The following is a 26,241-nucleotide window of genomic DNA, read 5'->3' as shown; positions in this document are numbered from 1 at the left end:
GGCCGGAAACTGGTCGGTCGAATCGAACCGTGAACCGGCTGATTTTTTTATAAGGAACAAAACGCTGTCGTTTCATTATGCTACACACTAACTAGCCCTACCCAAACTCCATCGTCCAGACTCTAGAATCGAATCCAGATCCAGAACGTGCCTCTGCCTTAGTGCCTCTCTCACACTCAGTCTAGGGCTCCTCTCTGCACACTAACTTAAAAAAATTTGGAGTACACAAATCGGACAATCCGATTTGTGTACTCCAATTTTTTTTTATTTTTTAAACACAAATTGGAGGGTCCGATTTGTGTACCCTAAATTTTTTTAATTTTTTAAACACAAATCGGAGGTCCGATTTATGTATCTCCCATAATTTTAAAAAATATAAAAAACTACAATATTAAAGTATATGACTCATCCTACTTCCATATCTAAACTTTTTAGCCTTATTCCGAAGAGTCAGTATATTAAACAACGTATAGTTAATGAATAAAAAAAAATAGAATACATTTTTATTCTTTTATAAATTAAAATTATAATTGATATAATGATATACACTATCTACTTATATCTTTCAATTTGTTGAACATAAACTATGAAGGAACTTAAAATTAAGAAAAATATAAAGAAATGTATTAATAAACAACTCTTAATAAACAAAATTTTTATGCAAGTAAAATCAAATATAAATTAATTTTTAAGTATCTTTCCGAGTAATCCTATTTAACATTTTTCTATTTCGTTATTTTCAATATCACTTACCTTAATTTGATGCTATAATTGATTTTCAAATATATTTACTAGTATTTATATTTAATATTTTTCCATCTCTTTATTTTTAATATTATTTATCATAGTAGATCAAGATTTCTAAAATGAAAAAATTAGTAAAATAATAAAATAATGAATTAATCACTCTTAAATTAAAATAATAGAGCACATATTTTATAAAAATTATAAAATTAATGGTGATTAATCTCTTATTTTACCACTTTACCAACTTCTTCGTTTTAGAAGATCTAAATTTTATCAAAGACTAAACTTAAGTTAAATTTCATCCAATCCAATCCAATATAATGACTATTTCTGTGTTTTGCAAGACTATCAAAGTGAACGTGAGGAACTAAAAATTTTCATATATTCTTTTTAAATAAAATTAGACACATACTAAGCCTCTGTACATATATGACCAGCCATGTTATAAGATGTGACTAACATAAATCATAAGAATATGATTTCATTGCATTGTGATCCTAATTAGCAGAAGAGTAATGATACACAGAAGGAATCAGGTACAAATCATGTTTTCTTCTGATGGACAATCCAAATGATTCAGACATGTCAAGATCTTCATGCTTCTCGCCATTTGGAAGCTTCCAATCAAAATGAAAAAGCAAATTTGCAAGTATGAGTTCAACACTAGCAACCCCAAATGTGATTCCAGGACAAATCCTTCTCCCAGCACCAAATGGAATGAACTCAAAATCTGCACCTTTGAAATCAACAGAACCATCAATGAACCTTTCTGGATCAAACTTCTCAGCTTCCTTCCAGTATCTTGGGTCCCTCCCAATTCCCCAAGCATTAACAACGACCCTGCTCTTAGCCGGGATTTCATAACCATTGATTTCGCATCTCTCGCTGCATTCTCTTGGCAGTAATAAAGGAACAGGAGCATGGAGGCGTAGTGTTTCTTTGATTACTGATTTTAAGTAGTGGAGTTCATGGAGGTTGGCTTCGTCGACACACCCTCTTGAATCAAAGACTCTTCTTACCTCAGCTTGTGCTCTTTCCATCACGCTTGGGTTCTTGATAAGTTCTGACATCGACCACTCTAATGTTTTCGCTGAGGTGCCGCTTCCGGCAGCAAAGATGTCCTGGAAAAAGAAAAAAAAAAAAAAAAAGAAATTCAACTTTTTCATTGCACAACTTTTCTAACTAACTCAACTAACATGATCACTGAAGTTCCACAAATATTCCTCTAATAAATACTCTCTAGCAAGTAAGAACCATTCTTAATTTTAAAATTTTAGATGGATTTAACGTTAGTCAATCCACTAAAGTTTTATCTTTAGATTTAAAACATCAAGAGAAGCTTTTATAGGACCAAAATTAACTAAAATCTAGATCTTTTTAGGATATTTTCGAGTCTTTACCAGATGTGTCAACTCTTTTTAACTCTTAAAAATTAATATCTTTAATAAAAAAAAATTAAAACATAAATATAATGTAAATTCTTATCTCAAAATACTAACCAAAATTGTTGCTTTGATAACATTGTCAGATAGAGGGTGCTCAAGGTTGCTATGCTTCTGAAGCTTTAATAAGACATCAACAATATCCTCCGTTGACTTTTCATTCATTTCCTTTCTTTCCTTGTGATTTCTCACAATCTTCTCAAGGATCCTATCCACTTCTTGATGAATCCTCTCTGCTTTTGATCTTAACCCTGTCACAACACTAAGCATTCCAATTGAAGGATACAAATCAGCCAAAGAGAAACCAGAAACAACTTTCAACACATCCTTCATAACTTGTATGAACGCTTCTTGATCCGTTGACTTTTCCCCAAAGGCCACTCTTGATGTTAATCCATATGACACAGAATATATAACGTTGCTGAAATTAATGATAGACCCATGATTGGAACTTAAATCCTTAACAAGATTCGATGCTTCTTGTTCCCTGATTGATCGAAACGATTCAACTCGCTTCGGTGTTAATAGCTCAAAAGTACAAATCTTCCTCATCTGCCTCCAATAGCTTCCATAAGGTGAAAAACTCATTCCCTTAGAACCATATGTTATAACATCAATAGCTAGATTGTGAGGCCTATTTGCAAATATTATGTCATGTGTTCTCATAACTTCTTTGGCCATTTCAGGTGAAGAAACAACTATGGTTGAGAGTGAGCCTAGTTTTATGTGCATAAGAGGGCCATATTCTTGTGCTAATTTTGTTAGGCCACGGTGAGGCATAGAACTAAGTTGGTGTATGTTTCCTATGAAGGGTAGTTTAGATGGTCCTGGTGGCAATTTTGAGTTTTGTGGCTTCGGTTTTGATCTTGAAAATATGATAAACACCACCGTGAACAAGAAAAGAAAGAAGGACAAGGTGGAATTTGAAGAAAGATAGTGGAGAACAAACTCCATGATTGGAAAGGAAGAATAGCTTTTGGTTAGATATGTCAGATTATGGTACTGAAGTATATGTGGACATTTAGTTTTGTTTGGATAATAAGAGGAAACAAGAGTAAAGAAAATAGAAAGAAAGAAAATGAAAAAAATTGAAAATAAATGGAAAATTTTTTTTATTGTTTGGATGGAAAAAAAATTAATGTATAAAATAATAAATTTATTTTTGTTATAAAATAAAATATAAATATTGTTATTTATTTATTTTTTTATTGTATTTTATAAATATTACAAAAATTATAATTTTATATATTTGGTTTAAATTATTTATCTAATAAATAATGTTTAAATATGAATCTATATTACAATAATATATTAGAACTATTAAAACCAAGTTTATATTAATAATTAGTAGAGTAGAGTATTATTTTAGTCATAACTTTTGGATTAAATTATAATTTAGCCATTAACGTTTTAAACATTTTATTTCTGTTTCAAAAGTTTTAAATAGGTTTAATGTTGTCTTACTGTTAAATTTATATGAATAGTTAACAGAATAAATAATGTGGACGTTAACAATATTATTAGTAGGTCATATCTTCTGAAGTAACAGACTTGGTTCACAAGATTCAGGAGCTTTTATCTCGTCCTTGGCTTGTTTACGTTGAATGGGTGTCCCGAGAAGCAAATAGAGCTGTGGATTGGATGGCTAAATATGGTGCCAAGAGTAACTCTAATCATGTTATTTGGTCTGAGCCTAGTGTTGATCTCCAACGAATCATCCGCTCGGATTTAGAATAGTTTTTGCTTTGTTTCTTTCCTTGTTTAGTCACCAAAAAAAAGTAGGTCATATCTTTTTCATTGTATTAGAAGAATATAATTAAAACCTTCTCGTAACACTTTGTCTTCTCAATCTTCTTGTAAAAAAAATTCCTAAATTCTATCAATCAAGTATCAACACTTAAAATTTTATGTTATTTATGTACTGAAATCAAACGTTATTATTTTTAAATATGCTAATTATTTGTGTCAAATTTAACAGTGGGACAACATTGAACTCATTTAAAAAAATTTTCGGTTAAAATAAAACGTTTAAAATTTTTTATGATTAAAATAGAATGTTTAAAAGAATTAAGACTTGATTCAAATATTAAAGATTAAAATAATACTTTATTATAATTAATAATAACAATATAATATAACTAAGAGTGATATTTTATATAAAAGACAACATTTTTTTGGTGAGACTAAAAAAAATTCATTTTTCTGTTATAATATTGGTAAATGTCATGGTGCCTATCACTTTGTACCTAAGTTACTAAAAAAGGTAAATAAATAATATTTAATAAATTTTACATGATTTACTTTTTATTTTAAATATTTTATTTTTTACTTTAAAAGGAAAGTTAGACAATTTAGACACCATAGAACTCACCTTTAATATTTAAGCAAAAGAAAATATTTTTTATTATTTTATTTTTTCCCAAACCAAAAAATATATTAATGTTGGGAAAGTAAGGATTTATTTTTGAGTCCTGCTAGGGAGCCAATGGCTTATTTGTACAATGGACTATATGAGTTACAAAATGAATATCACCCATAATAACCATCCGGGTATTAGGGATAATAAACATCTCATGTCATAAAACCACTCATCCTAAAAGCTTAAGCTGATTTTGGGGTTCACCAAGGATCAAATTCTTGACCTTTTGGATCTAGAACTCTAATACCATGTCATGATACCACTCATCCCAGAAGCTTACGCTGATGGAAAAAGGTAACACTAATGGTTATATCTCTAATACTTCCTAAACCTCCATTGTAAGCATCGTACAAATATTCTATTGGCTCTCCATACTTTCCCTTTATTTTTTGTTTTTCGTTACAAGGGGAATCTACCTTCCCTGCAGGGAGACATTAGGGATGGAAAATTCGTAGGGTAAAGTACTAAATTAGTCCCCTACGTTTGGGTGTAATTCTGTTTTGAACCTTAAAGTTTAAAGTGTCCTATTTGAATCCAAAAATGTTTCATTTAGCTTCAATGTAGTCCCGCTGTGAGGTCAAAGTTAAATAATTAACAAAATACCCTACATAACAACAAGATCGATAATCTGGAAAAAAAAATATAAGCTCCAGAGGCACAAAATTAACCGTGGATGCATCAATACATTTATTTATCATTTTCCTTAGTTCTATAGAAAATATTTCATTTAAATTGTAAGAAAAATGATAGAGTATTTGGTAGACGCAACCAAACTTAATACAACATGGCGACCATGCGGTATCGGTGGCATCAGCCGTGTCAGACTGAGAAGCTTTAGCTCTACTGTTCTTTTGGGGAGAGTGCGTTCAGATGGTGACAGAGTGCATTGAGGAAGGGGGTTAGCGTTTAAAGGGGGAACGGAGTAGGATTCGTCGGATTTGGGGCTTATATTCTGGATAATGAATTAATTACAAATTTCATCTAACATTTTTGGGTGGACATTTCAGCATTCTTCTCATCGAAAACATGCTCCGGCAAGTCTAGGCATATGTTTTTCAAGTTTTAAAGTCATGTAAGGACTACTTTGTCAATTAAAACAGTCTGGTGTTATTTTATCAGTTGCAAAATCTTTCCGGTCTTGATTCAGTATTTACCTAAACCGACTTATATATACTTAAAAAGATGTTTAATTACTTTGTTGGTTTCTATCGTTTCGTAAAATTTTGAATTAGGTCTCTATACTTTTTTTTTCCTTTTAATTGAGTCCTTGCACCAATTTAATTTTTAATTTGGGTCCCTATACTTTGTTTTCCTTCTCATTGGGTCCCTGTACCAATTTCTTTTGTTTTAATTAGATGCCTATACAATTAAGCCAACTACTGAACCAACTATTGGAGCAACATAAATATGATTCCCAACACATATTTCAAATCAAGGAAGGCCCTACTCAGAGGGACTTGCTTTGTTTTCATTATAATCAATAAAATTTTAACATCTGGCACTTAAATTAAAAAAAATTAAATAATATGGTATTAATATAATAACTAATAACGTTACATAATATGTTATCAATAAAGGGTTGGTCTTCATCTTATTATATACCAACTTATTTAACTTTACGTATATAATTAAATATTACGATTATTTATAAATTAAATATGATTTAAGTATTTAATTTAGTTATTTGAAAAATTATATTAAATAATTAAATTATATTTGATTATTAATAATTATAATAATTAATATAAGTAATTAAATTAATATTGTATATTAATTATATTATTATATTAAATTAGCTGTTGTAAAACTAGCCGTTGCAAAATTAGCCGTTAGAAACTAGCCGTTACTATGTTACCGTTATTATTAACAAATTAATATTTTGTTACTCTATATAATCACTTAGATACACTTCTATTCTCACACTTTCTACTACTCTTTTTCATCTTCTTCCAAGTTTACAAAATCAAAGTTCTGCTAATATTATTTTTTTGTTCGAAAGAATGGATCCAAACCAACTCAACTCTTTCTTCAATTACTTACAAAACTTTCCTCAAATTCCAAATACCCAACAATCTCAAACCTCAAACTCTCAAGTTCCAAATCAAAACTTCACACTACTGAATACATTTCAAAATCCAAATCCACAAAATATTTCTAATTTCAATTTTCAAGCTCCTTATAATAATCAATTTCCTATATTCCAACCGCAAAATTAAAATTCACAAACACCACATTTTCTATTTTCATCCATATTTAACCTCTCTATCGGAAATGTTTCTCCAACTTCCTTACCGTTTCCAACTCAATTCAGTGCATCAAGACATAACTCATCTGGTGTTGGTGGCTCTTCTAACCCATCCTCTCAGACTCCTATACAATCTAGTCCAAATTCGCAATATTCAGATTTTACCAACCCTCATGGATTAGATGCTATCGACCTCAATGATGATGATATTGAAGATCGGAGGCAATATAGTATTCAACACTGACATTGGAAAGAGGATGAGATGCTAATCAGTGCATAGTTAAATGTTTCAACTGATCTTGTAGTTGGTACCGATCAAAAGGGAAAAACATTTTGGAGTCAAATTCATAGCTACTGTGTAGAATTTTGCTCCGACGTGACAAGGGGGTAGTTGCATGTAAGAAACGATGGTATAAGATCAACAAGGCTGTTGCACAATTTGCTGGTTGCTACGATCAAGCTAGTCAAAACATAAGGAGTGGTTCGAACGCTGATGATATAAAGGAGTTGGCTTATAAACTTTATTCCACAAATTATGGTAAAAAATTCACTTTTGAGAGGCATTAGAACATGATTCGGTTGGAGCAAAAATGGAGAAGCCAACTACCTACACAGAGTGGCGGCTCAAAGAGAACCAAGGTTAGTGCAACTGGAGCATACTCATCCTCATCAAACCCAGAAACACAAACACCGTTGGCTGACGAACCCGATGTGGACTCTCCCGTTCGCCCACAAGGATCAAAGAAGAGCAAGCGAAAAGGTAAGGGAAAAGCATAGATGTCTAAAGATTTTAGTGAAAAAAAATCATCGGTTGTTAAAAAGTTATCTCTCATGGAAGATATTAAGAATGTCAGAGAAAAGGAACTAATGGATAGGGAAAAGGAAAGAGAAGAGGAGAAGGAACATAGAGCAAAGATTATGGCAATCAAAGAGAAGGAGCTACAAATTCAAGCGGCAATGAAAGAACAAGAATTACAAGCTCAAGCAGCAATGAAAGAACAAAAATTACAAACTCAGAGGTATATTAAAGAAATGGAGATAAAAGTAAAAGAAAGGAAAATGGAAAGGATGGCCAAGGAAAGGAAAAAGTAAATGGATATGCAAATACTTAATGCTGACACGTCTACAATGAGTGAAAAACGATGAGCTCTTCATGAGATTACATGTGAGAAAATAATCGCCAAGTGGTTTACTTAATGGTTCCTTGTATTCGTAGAGTTATGTAGTATGTTTTTTAAATTGGATCAAAAGTCCAATTTTTTTTTTTAGTATTGGATAAAGGATCCATGGGAAAAACTATAGAAAGTTTTTTTTTAATCGTAACTAAATCTTCTTCTTTTTGTCTTTTTTTATTTTTATTGCGTATTACTGTTATGTGATGTAGTTTGTTTTATTTATTTCTGATGTAATTTTTTAAATTAGTCAATATTATTGTGTCCTTATTGTTCATGAAAGTGACCGTTGCAAAACTAATCGTTAAGTAGCCGTTGCAAAACTAGCCGTTAAGGTACTTATTGCAGACACACTTATAAATATCAACTATCAATGACTCCGCAACTCCACTTCAACTCTTGTTTCTCACCTCGAAAGAGAACTAAAAATTACATTTCTAGATATGGCTAGAAATTTTGGTGATATTTTTAATGAGGTTTTGTATGGCAAAAGAAGACGGCAAGATAACACACTCATAGATAATTGGATCGATGAGTGTTTACTCGAAGATTCAGAAGAAGAAGATATCGATAGAAGCTCTATCCCAACTACTCGTAGATGGATCAACAGAGATCGAGAAGCAGGACATGATCGCCTTTTCCAAAATTACTTTACAGATGAACCGGTGTATAATGCTGACATTTTTCGACGGAGATTTCGAATGAAAAGACATGTGTTCTTTCGGATAGTAGACGCTCTCTCAAACGTCTATCCGTATTTCCAACAGAGGGTTGATGCAATTGGAAGAAGAGGCTTGTCGCAACTCCGAAAATGTACCGCTGCGATACGAATGTTAGCATATGGCGTAGCAGCTGATGCTGTTGATGATTATGTGCGCATAGGCGAGAGCACTACAATTGAATGTTAGGAAAAATTTGTTGAAGGTGTCATTTCAGTGTTCGAGGATGAATACTTGCGAAAACCCAATCCAAATGACGTACGACGCCTGCTACAAATGGTGGAGGGTCGTGGCTTTCCTGGCATGTTGGGTAGCATTGACTGCATGCATTGGCAATGGAAAATTTGTCCAAAGGCGTGGAAAGGTATGTACATGAATGGTTATCGTGGGGTTGCAACCATAGTACTTGAGGCTGTAGCATCTTCAGACCTTTGGATATGGCATGCGTTCTTTGGAGTTTCTGGTTCAAATAACGATATCAATGTGTTAGATCGTTCTCCAATGTTCGATGATATTCTAAATGACCGTGCTCCGGAGGTAAATTATACTATTAATGGTAATAATTATACTATGGGATACTATTTAGCAGATGGTATTTATCCTGAATGGGCCACATTTGTCAAATCAATCTCAAAGCCACAAGGGGAGAAACGCAAGTTATTTGCACAATACCAAAAAGGGCAAAGAAAAGATGTGGAGCGAGCATTCGGAGTGTTGCAAGCACGCTTTACAATTATACGTGGTCCAGCTCGTTTTTGGAAAAAGAAGAAGCTTGCCAACATAGTGAAAGCTTGTATTATATTGCATAATATGATTGTTGAGGATGAAAGAGACATTTATGCAGGAAATTTTGCTTAGAGTATGATGATGTCGAAAATGGCTTATCACAACCTCAGCTGGGAGAAGAAGATTTTGCATCATACCATCAATTTCTCCAAAGAAATGCCCAACTTCGAAATAGGCAGCAGCATAGACAATTGAAAGAGGACTTGATTGAACACATATGGCAATTTCACAATGTTTGTCGTCAACTATAGAGCTTAATTATGTTTTTCTTTGTATTAAGTAATTTTACAAGTTAGTGTAATCCCGAATTATATATTGTGTATTATTGTTACATATGAATTTATTTAATATTAATATCTTTTAATAGTGAATTATTTTTAAATTTATAAATTTAAATTACATTATTCAAAAAAATTAATTACATTAATTTTAAGTATTTTAATTAATTAATTAAGTGGGATCACAACAGGGACTAAAGTTAGTTCCTCCTAATGGAGAAGAGAGATGCTTTGAGTTCCTATTTACTGTTTATGATGCAAAAGCTGATGTGGAGTTACTTTTTATGACATAAATAAGAATTAGGATGAGTTCCTACTGGAGATGGTCTTACTACTTTACTTTGCTTGAAAGTTCTCAATAAAAATAAATAATGAAAATAGGATAAGAAATAATGTATTCAACATACAAGACCAGTTATGGAAATAAGATGAACATACATCTCTACCAACCAAACAAACGCACACTTATTTGATCTTACAATTAACAACTTGATTTTATCTTTGCCATAGTTTTTGTTGTCATAAACCTTCAGTTGCATATAGGACGAGAAGTAATGGGAACAAGGCATAGATTTTCTTTTCTCATTACTGCCACTCCAAAAATTTCCGACATATCCAAGTCCTGAATCTTCATTCCATCGGGAAGCTTCCAATCAAAATGATACAACAACATTGCAAGTGTAGACTCAGTGCTCGCCACCCCAAACGTGATTCCTGGGCACATTCTTCTTCCGGCACCAAAAGGAATGAATTCCAAGTTGTTTCCTATGTAATCAATAGTGCTATTCATGAACCTTTCAGGGTTGAACCTTTCAGGCTCAACCCAATGATTTGGGTCTCTCCCAATCGCCCAAGCATTGATTATTACTTTGCTTTTGGAAGGTATGTGATATCCATTGATCTCGCAATCTTGTCCACATTCTCTGGGAAGTAAAAATGCACCAGGAGGGTGCAATCTCAGTGTCTCTTTCACAACTGATTTCAAGTATTTTAGTTTTTCAATGCCATTTATTCCTTCTTTGTCAAGTACTTGTCTTACTTCAGCTTGTGCCTTCTTCATTATCAATGGATTCTTAATCATCTCTGCCATTGCCCACAATACGGTTGTAGCTGATGTCTCTGTTCCGGCTGCAAAAATGTCCTACAACCATAGATCAAGTTAAACTAATTAGTAATATTCTAATTAAGTTTCTAAGAAATTTAATCGGACATTTTAGACCTCAATAAATTTAAATTATCAAATCAGTCCTCGATATATATTAATATATTATTGACTAATTTACCGCTTACAACTGACTTAAAATTCCAAGGGAGCATTGCTACTTTCATAACAGAGCAAATTTAATTTTAAACACTGGTTAACAACTTGTATTTCTTAATGAGTTACACAATTTTCGGTTCATGTTATTATAATTGAGAGAGAGAATATTTTTATCTAAACTAGTGTGTCACTTCTAAATATTCAATGAGGAGCTAATGGCTTATTTATACAATGTGTATAATGGATTATATGAGTTACAAAATAAATATCACCCATAATATTCAGAATAACCATCCGAGTACTAGGGATAATTAACATCTTATATCATAAAACTACTTATCTCAAAAGTTTAAGCTGATTTTGAGGTTTACCCCCACCTTTCGAATCTAGAACTCTAATACTATGTCAAGCTGATAGAAAAAGGTAACACTAATGGTTATATCTCTAATACTCCCTAAACCTTTATTGTATGCATTGTACAAATATTCTATTGGCTCCCCATACTTTCTCATAATTAATTTATAACTATTTATTACATTGTTATTTTTATCTCATGAATACTTTACTGAAGTGTCATGTTTATGTATGAGACATTTTAAACACGATATCCGTTTGACATGCATGTCTTAATAAAAAATTAATTTTTTTAAACACGTTTGGACATGTATTTAATTTTATTTTTAATATGTATTCTTAAAATAAATTTAGAAATAATATATATTTATTAAAATAAAAATATTTTAAATATTTTATATAATTAAAAAAATAAAAATAATTAAAAATTTAATTTATATTTTAATATATAGTTGATGTTGCATAGCACCAAATAAAAATGACATAGCCTGGCTGAAAGAAACAAGCAAAGATATTAGATCGATCTATCTTATAATTGGAATCAAATATTCAATGCTGTGTTGAGGTCCCTTCCATCATTTTGGGGGCAGTGGTCCAAATTTATCACAAAATTTAGTAGTTGGGACTAGGCACTACTGTGGTCCTCATTCATAAGGAGAAATAAAATATCAAAGCACCTGACACAAAAGACAATAACAAAGCAATCCTATAGAATTATTAGAATTTAATATTCTTTGACAATGATTTACTATTTATATTCTTTGTATGTATGTAACTTGTGCATAAACATAACTTTGTGAACTATTTATATTCTTTGGCACACAAGTTACATACATACTAAGATATAAATACTACATTGAAATGTTTTATGTACGTACCAAGTACACTATAGATATTAAAATCAATGATATCTGTTTGACTTAGTATCCTTTGTATGTTTTAGAAAATAAAACATCCTCAATCAAGGCCCAGGCACAACTCAACATACATGTCAAAATACGACAGAAATCCAATTCATATATAGAATCTGTTATCAGAGGGGTCATTAGTGCAAGTTGTGAGCTGATGAGGAATTAGGAGTTAGTTAACCCTATTGCTGATGTGTCGCAATCATTGGCCATAACTTTTCAGAATCAATTCTTTTAAAGTTTATCTATCACAATATATCATCTTGTGTCTGTCAAAAGTTTCATTATTGATTTTATAGATTATATCTTTTCTAGTCGAAAACATAAACAGAAACCCCAAAGTAAGTCTAATTTATAAAGGAGAAGATGAAAACTTTAATTGCTGAAGTGGGATAGACTTGCTTACCAGTATCACAGCCTTGATACTATCATCTGTTAATTGAAACTCTTGCTGATTACTACTATCCTGGAATTTGAAGAGCACATCCAAGAGGTACTCATTTGCTTCTACATCATCACTCTGTTCTTGTGTGTTCCTTGATGCTTTCATCTCTCTATGGTCACTGAAAATGTTTTGCATTATGTGATCAGCTTCTCGGTGCAATTTCTCAAGCTTGGGCTTCAACCCAGAGACATATTGAAGCCATGTAATAGAAGGGTACAAATCTCCAATCTCAAAACCTCCTGAAATCAATGTAGCTTCTCTAACAACTGATATGAATTCCTTGTGGTACCTGTCCGCCACAAAAACACTTCAATTTTTAATAAATTTTTATTATTCTAAAATTCAATTATACTCCTGCTATAAATAGATTGATTTTTTCGTCCCTTTCAATCAAATTCTTAATATATATACTGGATAAACAAGTTTTTAACAAATTTAAGTTTAAGATAATTAGATCTTAAATATAAGACAAATTAAATTAGTCACAAAAGGACTAGTTATTATCAAAAATAATTCTTAGGAATTTCTAAAAAAACAAATTTTTAAAAAAACTAAGTGTCTGATTTGAAATTTATTTGGAATCAATTTAGATATTTACTTTTTATTTTTTGAATTAAAAACAAAAAAATCTTTTTAAATTAAATCTGTTAAATGAAAAACAATACAGCAAATTTGACATTATTGTTTAACCCAAAATCTTTATGAATTTTCTCAAATATATATTCTTTATTAATCTAAATTTAACGGATATATAACTTACAACTCACACTTGAAATTTCAACAGTACCTGCACTTGGTGCCATAAGCAGACCTTGAAGCAATAGTAGATATTGTTGAGAACACTTCTTTGGAAAGATTGATAGGCGACCCTTCTTTTGAAGCAATCAATTTGATGAGATTGTTGAGCTCTTCAACTCTGATTGGTTGGAAAGATTGGACACGTTTAGAGCTTAAAAGCTCCAACACACAAATCTTTCTTAAGTGTCTATAATAATCACCATATGGTGAAAAAGATAAACCCTTAGAACCATAGGACATTATCTTTGAAGCTAGAATAGGAGTTCTTGATGAAAAATTTAGATCATGGGTTTTCAAGAACTCCTTGGCATATTCAGGTGAAGACACCACTATAGTTGAAACTTCACCTAGCTTAAGATGCATCAAGGGTCCATATTTTGTGGATAAATCTCTCAATGTATGGTGGGGAAGTGGTGAGCCAAAAAGGTTGTGTATGTTCCCAATTATTGGTAGCTTGTTTGGCCCTGGTGGTAACTTGAGAGATTTATTGTTAGGGTTTTTCATCATTATTTTGTATGCCATGATCATGAAAAGGAGAAGGGAGATAATCATTGATGTAAAGCTAATAGCAGGGAGTGGAGAATCCATTGTTGGAAGAGAAGAGAAAATGGCCATTGGTTTAAGAAAGATAAGGTTCATTAGTGAAAAAGCACATGCATAGTGAAAACGTGACATATAATTGGTTTGTGAGGGGACAAATTAAGTTGGAGTCACCTCAAATATATTAAAGAGTATACATTTAAATAGGTTCCTGAAAAATTTTGTATCGGATATTTTCGTCTCTAAAAAAATTTTATTACGTCGATATTTTTAAATTTTTTAAAAATAAGATATATAGGTCTTTACGTCACTTTTGAAGATCTATTTGTTCAAATGAAAACAATAAATCTAACTAAGGTAAAAACTTATATATCTTATTTTTGTAAAAATTTAAAAATCTCAATATAATAAATTTTTTTAAAAACAAAAATGTACTATACAAAATTTGTTAAAGAACTATTTAAGTATATACTCTATATTAAAATATATACTTTATGATAATGTGTGTGGATATACAAAGAATTAATTAAAGACAAGGAACGCGTTACACTTAGATATTTCTAAAGTAATCCACTATGAGAGAGAGGTGAGAGAGAGGGTAGGAAATACTGAGAGGGGTAGTTTTAGGAATCAAGTCAAGGATCCCAAAGTTTGGAACCGAGAAGAGTATCGCCGATTGGAGAATGAGTCGTTTTCGATCTTCTTAGATAATCTTCCGGAGGACATTTCGAAGAGAGAACTATTTCAACTTTTTCAGTGGACTGGGCGCATAAATGACATCTATCTATCACGGAAGCAAAAGAGCGATAGAATATATATATTTGCGTTCATACGGTACACTACTAAGGGAGGGGCATTGAAGGCTATAACTGAAATGAATCGCATGAGATTGAAAGGCAAGGTCGTGTTTGTTGGTGAAGCAAAATACAGAAGAGCACCGGATGCAAAGGACTCACGAAGGGTACAGGTTGAAGGTGACATGCAAAACAGAATTGTTCGCCAGCTGATTCGAGAATGTCAAAATGCACTTTTACCCACTGCTAGTGGATCCAAGGATGATAGAAGGGATAAAGAGATCCAAGATTCACAGGAGAATGGGTGGACGAAAAAGTTGGAAGTTGCTGTAGCGAAAGAAAACTTGGACTGGTTGCAGAAAAGTCTGATAGGTGGAACGACGAAGGCTATTGACTTTGACTCATTGAAGGATATGGTGGCGAAGAACTTCCCACAAGTTGTCAAAGTCTGCGAAATGGGAGCATATAAAGCTTTATTGACTTTTGATAGCTTGTTGAATGCTGAAGAGACGTACACATTCAAAATGAATAGCCTACTTCAGATCTTCCATACTGTTTGGAGGTGGGACGAATCGGAGAGAAGTGAATCTCGAAGAGTTTGGCTAGAGTACTTCGGAGTTCCATTGCATGCTTGGTCTGTGGACACGTTGAAGATGATAGGAGGTCAATGGGGAAAGGTGGTTAGATGCGATAAAGTGACGGAATCCTGGTCCTCCTTTAGTGTTGGACGTGTACTAATTGATACTTGTGTTATGGATGTGATCAACGAATGGATCCATATCACATTAGGTACCAGTGGTTTTGACGTTCTGGTAAAGGAGGTGGGACAAGAAGTATACAGTTTGCAATGTACTCCGGAAATTAAGATGCAAGCAGGTAACGGTAGCGGTCTCCAAAATAACGAAATAACAAAGACGTCGGATGATGTGGCTATGAGGTTGTCTAGATCATCTGAGCTGGTAGATCCTGGAGACCAAGCAGCGATAGTGGCAACGGAGATGCGAACGATGGGGGTTGAAGATGAGGGCAGAATGGTAATTTCTGAATCAATTTTGAACGAATAGAGTTATGACAATTTAAGACCCAATCAATCTAATTTAATAACGTATCAACCCATTAATGGGGATACTGAACGCCTGGCTGAACATGGGGGATATGAGGAGAGCTACGAAGCAGACTCAGAGCTCACTATTTCGTGGATGTATAACGGTGAGCTTAATGGGCTTGAAAGGGGTTTAAAAAATCATAATGGCATGAGGGACAACTATTGGGCCAGCAATAATCATCATCTCAGCAAGAGAGTCATGGGCCAAGTGGAACCTATATCATTTTCGCATGGTTTGGGCTGTGAAGAGAAGGACTTAGCTGGGCTGGGTCAAGGACACATGGGGCGGGCTGTAACTAGTCCGGTGACTAGCTCTGGGTCTAGCGCTGCTCCAGCGAACATAGCGCGAGGTAGTGGATACGGGGGGCACGCCAGAAACCATGAAGGCAACGGCGATGAACCCTTTGAACACGGGAGTCTGCGGCGTCGGTTGTGCCGAGAGGAGGGGATTGGTACGGTGCAATGCGGCTGTGCTAGTCAAGAGGCTAGGGTGCGAGATGGAGTATGCGACGGAGGAAATTTGAAGGGGCTGCTGCTCCAAGTTGAAGCCTCCCGTAGGATTGCTGGTGGTGGACGGGAGATGAACGTTGTCGGTTGTGCGATGAAGACGGTCAGAGGGGCTAATGGGGTGATGGGCGGGGATTACTGGTTGGAAGAAGAGGCTATACATGCATTGAGGACAAAGCAAGGAGGAGCTAGGTGTACCATGTTGAAAGCTAGTGAAATTGAAAAAGGAGTTGAAGGACTCATTGGAACTCAAGCGAAGAAAAATTCTGAAGAGATTCGTAGTGCTAATAATGATAAGAAGGATGAAGAGGCAGGGACGGTTTTTGAAGGGGATCGACCAGGGGAAGCTGCAAATAGAAGGCTTTTACCAGAGGAGGTAATTACTACCGTGGTGGAAGCCAACGAAGGCCCAGGACTTTCTTTGCTTGATGATAATAACTTGACGGGGCAGAATAAGGGAGAGGGTTATGGTGACACAGAAGACCATATGAAAAACGAAGGGCAGGACAATGATGATGAGGGCGAGGGAAATGAGTGTGCAAGCTTGGATGAGCAAATGGTGGAAAACCAAAAGACTTGGGAGTTAGCAAAGGAGTCAGAAGCAATGCTATGCAACGAAGAGGACGACATAATGCCTATCCTCCAAGAACATAATGAAGAAATTGCTCGGAAAAGAAAGCTGGCAAAACAAAAAGCTAAAGCAAGGCGGAGCAGACCTAAATACCATAATAAGGTGTGTAATGTTAATTTAAAATGATTGTCTGTTCTTGGAATGTTAGAGGGCTAAGAGGAGACGGAAAGTTGAGAATGATGAAAGATATTAAGAACAAATATAGATTGAATATGTTAGGACTGATAGAAACCAAAAGACAGGTAGTGACGAGATTTGATGTTATGAAAATTTGGGGTAAGGATTGTGCGGGGTGGGAGTATATAGGATCAGATGGTGCTTCTGGGGGGCTGTTGTTAATGTGGGATGAGGGTTTTTTTGAAATAACAAATAGCTATAAAGGAGAGAGATGGCTGTGTGTTGAAGGCGTTCTGTCAGACAATTCTATTAACTGTGCTTTCTTCTTGGTATATGGTGCACATGCTAGAGATGAGAAACTGGTTGTGTGGGAGGAGTTATGCTATGTGGCAGGGTTATGTCAGGGGCCTTTTGTTTTTTGGGAGATTTTAATGAAATTACACAGGTGGAGAAAAGGCGTGGCACTGATAGCTTGTCTTTGTCAGCGCAAGAGTTTAAGGGTTGGATAAATGATATGGGACTGGTGGACTTGCCGATTACTGATCGGAAGTTTACTTGGTTTCGAGGAGGTTCATGTAGCCGCATTGACAGAGCCCTGGTTAACCTGGAATGGCTTGAGGTGTTTCCAGGAACCCAATTGGGGGGTGGCCCACGGGGTTTGTCAGACCATTGTCCTATTATAGTGGAAGATCAGAGAATTAGGGATGGTCCGAGACCGTTCTGTAGCCTTGATTCGTAGTTTACTCATGAAGGATTTCTAAGGATGGTCAAGGAGGAATAGAGAGGGTTGAGAGCTATGCAATTCACTGACAAATTGAAGGCTTTGACGGGTCCGTTGAGAAGATGGCACAGAGACAAGTTTGGTGACATGGACAAGAGAATTACGAAATTTGAGGAAGAAATAAAGAAAATTGATGACATGGTTGGAAATGGGTCTTATGATGGAACAGTGGAAGCTAGAAGGAGGGCCTTAGTTACTTGCTGTGAGAAGTGGTATGTACGAAAAGAAATACACTGAAAGCAGATGTCGAGTTCTAGGTATGCGAGGCAAATGGACAAGAACACGAGATACTTCCATAACTTAGCTTCAGCAAGAAGGAGGAATAATAGAATTGATGCTCTGGTCATAAATGGGAGATTGATAAGGAACCAAGCTAGGATTAAGATTGCCATAAGGGATTTCTACAAGGAGTTATATCGTCAAGAGGAGTCTCCGATGGTGGGGTTCAGAGACGGACTAGTGGAGAGGATCAATGAGGAGGATGCTATGGTACTAGAGATATTACCAACTAGTGAGGAGATTAGAGAGGCAGTATGGGATTGTGAATCATTCAAGGCTCCGGAAAGTGACGGCTACAACATGAATTTTATAAAGAAGTGTTGGGGAAAAATCGGCTCTGAATTCACGACAGCTGTACTGGGCTTCTTCCAATCGTCAAGACTGCCATCAGTTGCTAACGTAACATGGGTGGCACTGGCCCCGAAGTATACTGGTGCTAAGGAAATCAAAGATTTGCGCCCAATCAGCATGGTGGGGTGTGTGTACAAGGTTATCTCGAAGTTGTTAGTAAGGAGGATGAGAGCTATTATGCCTGGACTAGTGGGTGAGACGCAGAGCGCTTTTGTGAAGGGTCGCAAGATTCATGATGGGGCGCTTATTGCATGTGAAATGGTTCCGTGGATCGAACTGAGGAAGTTGGAAGTGGCAATAATAAAGTTAGATTTCCAAAAAGCATATGACAGAGTAAAGTGGAAGTTTGTTGACCTCGTGCTGCAGAAGATTGAGTTTGGACAGAGATGGAGGGCGTAGATTATGGAGTGTGTGACTTCGTGCTCTATGTCAGTGTTGATAAACGGCTCGCCTTCTAAGCTGTTCAAGATGAAAAGGGGCCTGCGACAAGGTGATCCTCTGTCTCTGTTCCTTTTTGTACTTGTTGTGGATGTCTTACATAGAATGCTTGAAGAAGCAGTGAGAAACGGTCGCTTATCACCATTGCTGGTTGGAAGAGATCATATTGAGTTGTCGCATCTACAGTTCGCTGATGATACTATTTTGTTCTACCCTCCCGAGGATGAGACCATTAAGAACTACAAGAGGTTGCTTCGGTGCTTTGAGGTGATGTCAGGATTAAGTATTAATTTCGAGAAGTCGAGTTTAATTCCTATCAACTGTGATGAGCAGTGGGTACGACGCATGTGTAGTGTGTTAGGATGCAAGCAAGACTCCCTTCCAGTTAAATATCTGGGTATCTCATTAGGCGCGAACCCAAGGTTGGTCAAGACTTGAAAGCCAATTCTAGATAAAGTGGAGGAGAAGCTTAGCCTATGGAAAGCCAAGGCGCTCAATAAAGCTGGAAAGCTTGTACTTATCAAATCTGTGTTGAATAGTCTACCGGTTTATTATTTGAGCCTATACAAGATGCCGAAGGATGTTGCAGAGAAACCGATTTCCTTACAAAGAAGATTTTTATGGAGTAAGGAGGGTGGGAGGACTGGTATGGCCTTGGTGAAGTGGGAAGTGGTGCAGGCTCCTAAGAGGTTAGGCGGGTTGGGAGTTGGAGATGCTGTGATACGCAATACTGCCCTTCTGTTTAAGTGGTGGTGGCGGTTCTCCAAGGAAGAATGTCTGTTGTGGAAGAAGGTGGTCTGCTCTTGTAATAACTTGAACCCAAATGAGCTCCTTTCCTCTTAGAGGCTACCTGATCGGGGGGGTCCGTGGAAGGACATTTGTCAACTACAGTTTAAGAATCAAGAAGTTAGACATAAGATGATTACTGGATTGGCTTTGGAGGTGGGTGATGGGGGACGCACTCGATTTTGGGAGGATATCTGGATTAGTGGAGGGTCTTTGAAAGATCGATTCCCAAGGCTCTTCTCTGTTTCAAGCCAAAGAGGATCACTGATAGGGGATTGTGGGTTTTGGGACAGGTTGACTTGGATATGGAACTTCCAATGGAGGCGAGAACTATTCCAATGGGAGTTGGATTTAGTGAACCAGCTCCACAATACTTTGAGAGTAGTCAAACTCGCACATGGGAGAGAGGATAGAGTTGTGTGGAAACATGATAAACAAGGTATTTTTTCAACTAACTCATTTGTGCATGTGTTGCAGGTAGAAATGGCTCCGGAGGACATATCAAGTTACAGCTTTACTAGGACAATTTGGAAAGGACTTGTCCCTCCTAGGGTCGAGTTATTTGTTTGGTTTGGATTGATTGGCAGGGTCAACTCGAAGGAGAGACTGCGTCGATTAGGGGTTATTAACGAAGAAGATTCTCTATGCATTTTATGTAAAGTAGTTGATGAAAATGATTACCACTTGTTTTGGGCTGTAATTTTTCTTGGCAGGTGTGGTGTACTTGGATATCTCATGTTGGTCTACTATGAATATGCCCGGGTACAGTAAAGGAGCACTTCCACAGTTGGACAGAGGTATCAATTAACAAGGAGAGCCGTAAGAGATGGATGGTGAGCTTTTGTGCCATTATGTGGAACATTTGGTTGGAACGTAACAGGAGAATTTTTCAGAGGATAGAAAAAGGAGCGGAGGAGATATAAACTTATCTATTCAGAGCTAGACTAAATGGTTAGGTGCTAACCCCTTTAGTTGTTGATGGCAATGCCAAAGATGACAGAGGGGTTTTATGGCTAGGTCGTTTGGTTTGATTTTATTTACTTCTTTGTTTCTTCTTTATAATGTTTATGTACTTGCTCCACTTCTTGTGTTGAGCTCCTTATTTCAAAAAAAAAAGATATTTCTAAAGTAATATGTCTAAGCTGGAGCTATGTAATTAATAAGACTTGTGTCTTACATGATCAAAATAAAGTCACAAACATTCAACATGGATAGAGTGGCAAAGCATACAACCCAGGATAGCTGTGAACGAGTTTGATGGTTCAAAATAAATTATCGCCTGGTGGCGGATCTTTTCTTTGTCAATGGGGCTATTCCCAACTTGTTTCATAAAAGAATAGATAGTATTTTTTAAAGAATAAAATTTGTTGTTGTGTGGACGAACTTTCGAAGTATATCTCGTCTTAGAGAAAATTGAACTTGTCTTTTCGTTTTTCTGATGTATACTTTGGCAAGAAGAACACACAGAGAGAGAGTGGATACCTGCAAAAGACACTTCGATGCTCAAATCAGTAAATATTTAAGATGTATAAAAATTCTATGATTATAGAATGTTAAATATGAAATAAAACTTATCTTGTCTATAATAATAATTCTATGAATATAGAATGTTAGATATGAAATAGAACTTATCGTGTGTGTATATAATAATTATATGAATATAGAATGTTAGACATGAAATAAAACTTATCATATGGTTTTTTCTGAAATATAGAAATTGGTGCTTTTATAGGCATATGGTTGATGAATAGAATTGATGTTATGACCGTTGGTCGTTAAGTTAGAATAATAGTTATTAAAATCGTCTGTTACAAACTTAGAATGAAGGCAAATAAAGTCGAGTTATGACTCATAATTCATAATAAAGACCAAACTATAGGATGACGGATCACAACCCCCAAGCTTTGTCTGCTGATCATATGATTCAGGCTAAGCTTAGAAAATAAAATGAGTTATAACTCGGTTAAAAGACAAGTGAATAATGTTATGGTGAGTCCCCAAGCGTAGTCAGGTTATTATGTCGGCACTTATTCAAAAAATAATTGAGTGATAAGAGTTATTCAATTAAGATAGTTGTGTAGGGGATATTTTTTTGCTTGAGAACAATTTTCATGATATGCGTATAGCATTTGATTGTATGTGAACTGAAAAGTTATTATTTAAATGGATCTGGATAATTTAAAATTATTTAAATGGTTTAAATTAAAAAATTAAAAGATATAATTTGATTTGAATTATTTTTATTAAAAATCGTCTAATTTAGATTAGGTTTAAAATCCAAAATTTTAATATTTTTGGCACAGCCCTAATAACGAGAGACCCAAATCCATGATATGTATTAGGAATAAACAGCCTGCCCAAGAAATGTGCAACAAAAGGAGATAAACCAACTAACATATATGGGCTTTGAATTCAGCAACAAAGCCGATATTTCACAACACAGATGCTCTTGTTACCACAAAAAACGGGGCTGATCCAAAATTGTGATCGTCCAATTTCTCCTAAAAAAAAAATAGATAAATAATTGTTGCGCTAATTCAGAAGAGTGCATGTATTCAATTTCATCAACTTTAAAACTCTAAAAGCTTAATGCAGATAAGCTCTGATCTACTTTGAAATTTTGCAATAAGATAAGTTGAAGACAATTGAGAATGTAACAGCATGATTAAATATGATTAATTGAGGGGTATTTTTGCTTCAAATTGTGGCATGGATCTCCACCCCTATTGCACGTTCCTCACCATTTTCTTATTCTTTATATTGCTTTATTGAATATTCCATTTTGCTTTATATATAGGGTACTCCTACCTAGCTATTGCATAGAGAGTAAGGTCCATACATATATCGCCCTTCTTATCAAACATGACTTGTCAAGTGCATGAATCTCTAACCATGTTAATTACAAACATGTGCATGGGTGCTCTTTGGCCGCTTTATACTTATATCTATGCCACATCATCATGTTTTAACTTTTGCCTCTATATTCTGTTATTTTTATGAACTTTACTTGTGAAACAGTTGAAAAAAGAGCAAAACGGAATGTTCTCTGAGGTTGTTATTCCACTTATTGTACATCCATTCACCATGAAAACCATATGTTAAAGAACTTTAAAGGATTGTTGTTATGCTTATTATATCTGATGTCTTTTTCTCAAAATTAATTTTCATTGTCAATATCATTTGTTACTCTAGTAAGCCACATGATGAGTTATACTATATCAAAACACGAAATTGCTCATTTATTTAGAGATTGATGAATTTAAAATAGGTATAGGAACAAATCATAATTGAGTATTATTTCAGAGTGAAAATATTTTTTTGGTCACAATTATAAGAAATTATAAGAGTTGCATAAAAGATTCAAGGATAAAGTATACTTTTTGTCTCTAAAGTTTGACAAAAGTTATAAAAATACCCCTAAGTTTTATTTTGTTTTAATTTTGTCTTATAAGTTTTCGATTTGCATCAAATATACCATTGACGGCTAATTTTTTAAAAAATTTAAGACCAATTCAACAACAATTTCATAAGAACAACCCTCAACATTAGTAAATCAAGCATAATTTTCATGCATTATTGTTAGATTGGTTTTAAATTTTTTGAAAATTTAGTCGTCGATGATATATTTGATGCAAATTGAAAACTTTTGAGACAAAATTGAAATAAAATAAAAATTAGGGATATTTTTAAAATTTTTACCAAACTTTAGGGACAAAAAGTATACTTTATCCAAGATTTCAATAATCAAGTAATGAATTTACTATGTTTGAGTTTTGCGATAATTTATGGATGCTTACAAAAATTTTGACATTGCTAAAATTTCTATTTTTGTTAATAATTACTATCTCAAAAATTTTACTGAATAAGAGAAAATTAATTAATTTTTTTTAACATGGATATTTTATTCTTAATGTTCACCAATATTAAAGAACATTCATGAATCCACGTAGATTTTTAGCAAAATCAACAAAGTAAAAAATGTATTACTTGATCAATAAGTTGATTCGTCTGATATTAATTATATTAATTATATTAATTTTTATAATTATTATATAACGATCATTTTCAACAATGAAAATATGAAGACAAGATTAAAAAATAAGATAAAAAATAATTTTTTCACAGATAATTTAATAATTTATGTTAAAAATAAAATGCTGAAAATTTAGTCTTAATTTAATTATTGAAAGAAAAAATAAAAGCAAAGCAGCAGCAGCTATATACAATAAAATTATATATGTAGACAAAACCAGCGCCGGTATTTTGAAGTTGAGAGAAATGCCAAAATAATAATAACATTGATTGTATCCCCAACTGCTGTTTGTTTCAATATATAAAGTTAAATCCTTTCCAAATGTTACAATGCAATAATAATGCCATCTTGTCTTATACTTCTAAAAGCATGGGATGAAGACACTAACAACATTGTTGATGATGCATTACAACACAAACACTATAGTGCATCGATATTCAAGTAAATAAAACAGTAACAATAAGAAAATACAAATTAATATAGACATAATTTTGATCCTTGTCTTTGAGTTGATCGAATCTTATTAGAAAGTGTCAAGAATGATAAGAAGAGAATCATAACGAACATTGGTTGTTTCAACAGGGGATTTTTCATCTTTTTTCTCTTCTTGGATCATTATATTTGAAGTTTTAATATTTCAACAATTATTAGAAACCACTTCTATTCAAACAATTATTTAGGTTTCGTGACACGACCTAGGTAAAATCACATATAGAATTATTTGACGACTTGAATTTTAGATTTGGTTCTAGTTGTAAAGGGGGTGGTTGTAGAAAGCCATTTTAATTTAGAGTTTAAAATTTAGAATTATATAACATTATTTTATTCAATTAAAATATTAAAAATATTATTTGTACATCAAAATTAGTTACTAAAATAAGTTATTAATGTATTTATGTATAAATACATGTGTGGTTTAATTTATTTTCAATGTGTATTTATATTTCAATATGTATTTTATACTAATAACTTATTTTAGTAGTTGATTTTAGTGTACTCGTAAAATAATTCTTAAAATATTATTACTTTGTAGTTGTCAAAGAAAGTTTCCGAATGACAAATAATATCTTAAAATATGAAATTATATATCTCATTATTCATATATCCATGAAAATGGAATCACACATCTCATATTCATGCACTATATATAATTTTCTTTAATTTATTTTTTATTTTGTGGATCGATCCAACGTACATTCCAGATATGGTTAGAACTTAAAAGTGAGATGGTGAGAAGCTAATAGTTTTATAATAATTTTTTTAAGATTTTATTTATCCAACAAGCATAATAAAAATATTTTATTAAAAGCAATAGAGATCTAATTGACAGAAATAATTTTTGAAAATTTTAAAATTAATAAAAATTTATTAGAAATTAAAGTAGTATTTGATTTGAAAATCGTTGGAGGTTCAATTTAGATGTTTATTTAATTTTGAGATAAATACTAAATTAGTATTTGAGAGATTCTGGTGCTGATAAAATAGTACTTAACTTTTGTTATTAACAAAAAATAGTCTCTATATGAGTTTAGAATGTGATAAGCGTGCCACTGAACTTGTCAGAGCATATTTCCAACGAGAGAGACCCTGAGGTGGCTACCGAAAAATTCAAGTAGAATTTTTAATTAATTATTCAGTCCAACTTGAAAAATCTAAAATCCCGGCCCCCTTCTAAACCCTAATCCCCCACCCCAACGCACTCTCTCACACTCTCAACGCACTCTCTCTAAAACGGCAATAAAACTTAACTTTCTCAGTCTCACAGAGCCGCTGTTATTGACATCGCACGGTCGCTATCTCGTCGCCGGGTATTCTACGTCCGTTAGCTCCTTTTTCGTCTGTCTCCTCCGTCAGAGTCGCATCGTCCATGCACCTTTACCGCTGTTGCCTTGCCTAAACCCACTATCCGTCGTCTCTGCACTTTCGCTGTTTTCTCAATATATATCACCTCGTCGGTCTGTATGTGTTTCACGGTGGCTCGCTTCCCTTCTTGTGGTCAAGCATAAGAACAGACACACATAGCAGTAACATCTTACTTATTGGCTTTGTCTCCGTCACCTCTTTTTGCTGCTCACCACCAGTCGCCGCTCGTATCTTCTCGCTTTTCACTGCTAGTCGCTGTCTTGCCTCCTTCGTTTGTGTTTCGAAATATCATTATAAGACAAATTAGTTTCTCTTTAAAACGATAAAATGATAAATCTTTTTTATTAAAATAATTTTTGAAGACAACAAGAGAATAAAAATTTATTAAAAATAAATTATTTAATTTAAAATGATCTTAAAACCAATTTGGATGAGTCACCAA

At 34.0% G+C, this 26,241-nt stretch overlaps 3 protein-coding genes across 3 annotated transcripts; 1 reads left to right on the top strand and 2 right to left on the bottom strand.

The window, feature by feature from the left end:
- Positions 1–1,101: 1,101 nt before the first annotated feature.
- On the bottom strand, positions 1,102–3,200 carry LOC107618706 (cytochrome P450 71D10). Its single transcript, XM_016320869.3, has 2 exons — positions 2,247–3,200; positions 1,102–1,868 (listed from the first exon to the last, which is right to left on the bottom strand). The coding sequence occupies exons 1-2, from the start codon at positions 3,141–3,143 to the stop codon at positions 1,245–1,247; spliced, it is 1,521 nt and encodes a 506-aa protein (XP_016176355.1). The 5' UTR covers positions 3,144–3,200; the 3' UTR covers positions 1,102–1,244.
- A 6,948-nt stretch (positions 3,201–10,148) lies between these two features.
- LOC107618623 (cytochrome P450 71D9) lies at positions 10,149–14,264 on the bottom strand. Its single transcript, XM_016320768.3, has 3 exons — positions 13,564–14,264; positions 12,738–13,065; positions 10,149–10,949 (listed from the first exon to the last, which is right to left on the bottom strand). Exons 1-3 carry the CDS (start codon positions 14,247–14,249, stop codon positions 10,338–10,340), a joined length of 1,626 nt encoding a protein of 541 aa, XP_016176254.1. The 5' UTR covers positions 14,250–14,264; the 3' UTR covers positions 10,149–10,337.
- A 4,817-nt stretch (positions 14,265–19,081) lies between these two features.
- On the top strand, positions 19,082–20,674 carry LOC107645655 (uncharacterized). Its single transcript, XM_016349732.1, has 4 exons — positions 19,082–19,539; positions 19,657–19,912; positions 19,961–20,196; positions 20,617–20,674. Exons 1-4 carry the CDS (start codon positions 19,082–19,084, stop codon positions 20,672–20,674), a joined length of 1,008 nt encoding a protein of 335 aa, XP_016205218.1.
- Positions 20,675–26,241: the final 5,567 nt, after the last annotated feature.

This window comes from Arachis ipaensis, chromosome B1 (genome assembly GCF_059453495.1).
Source record: "Arachis ipaensis isolate K30076 ecotype BB chromosome B1, ASM5945349v1, whole genome shotgun sequence".
In the NCBI taxonomy this organism is placed as follows: Eukaryota; Viridiplantae; Streptophyta; class Magnoliopsida; order Fabales; family Fabaceae; genus Arachis; species Arachis ipaensis.
This window is presented reverse-complemented; position numbering and strand designations above follow the sequence as displayed.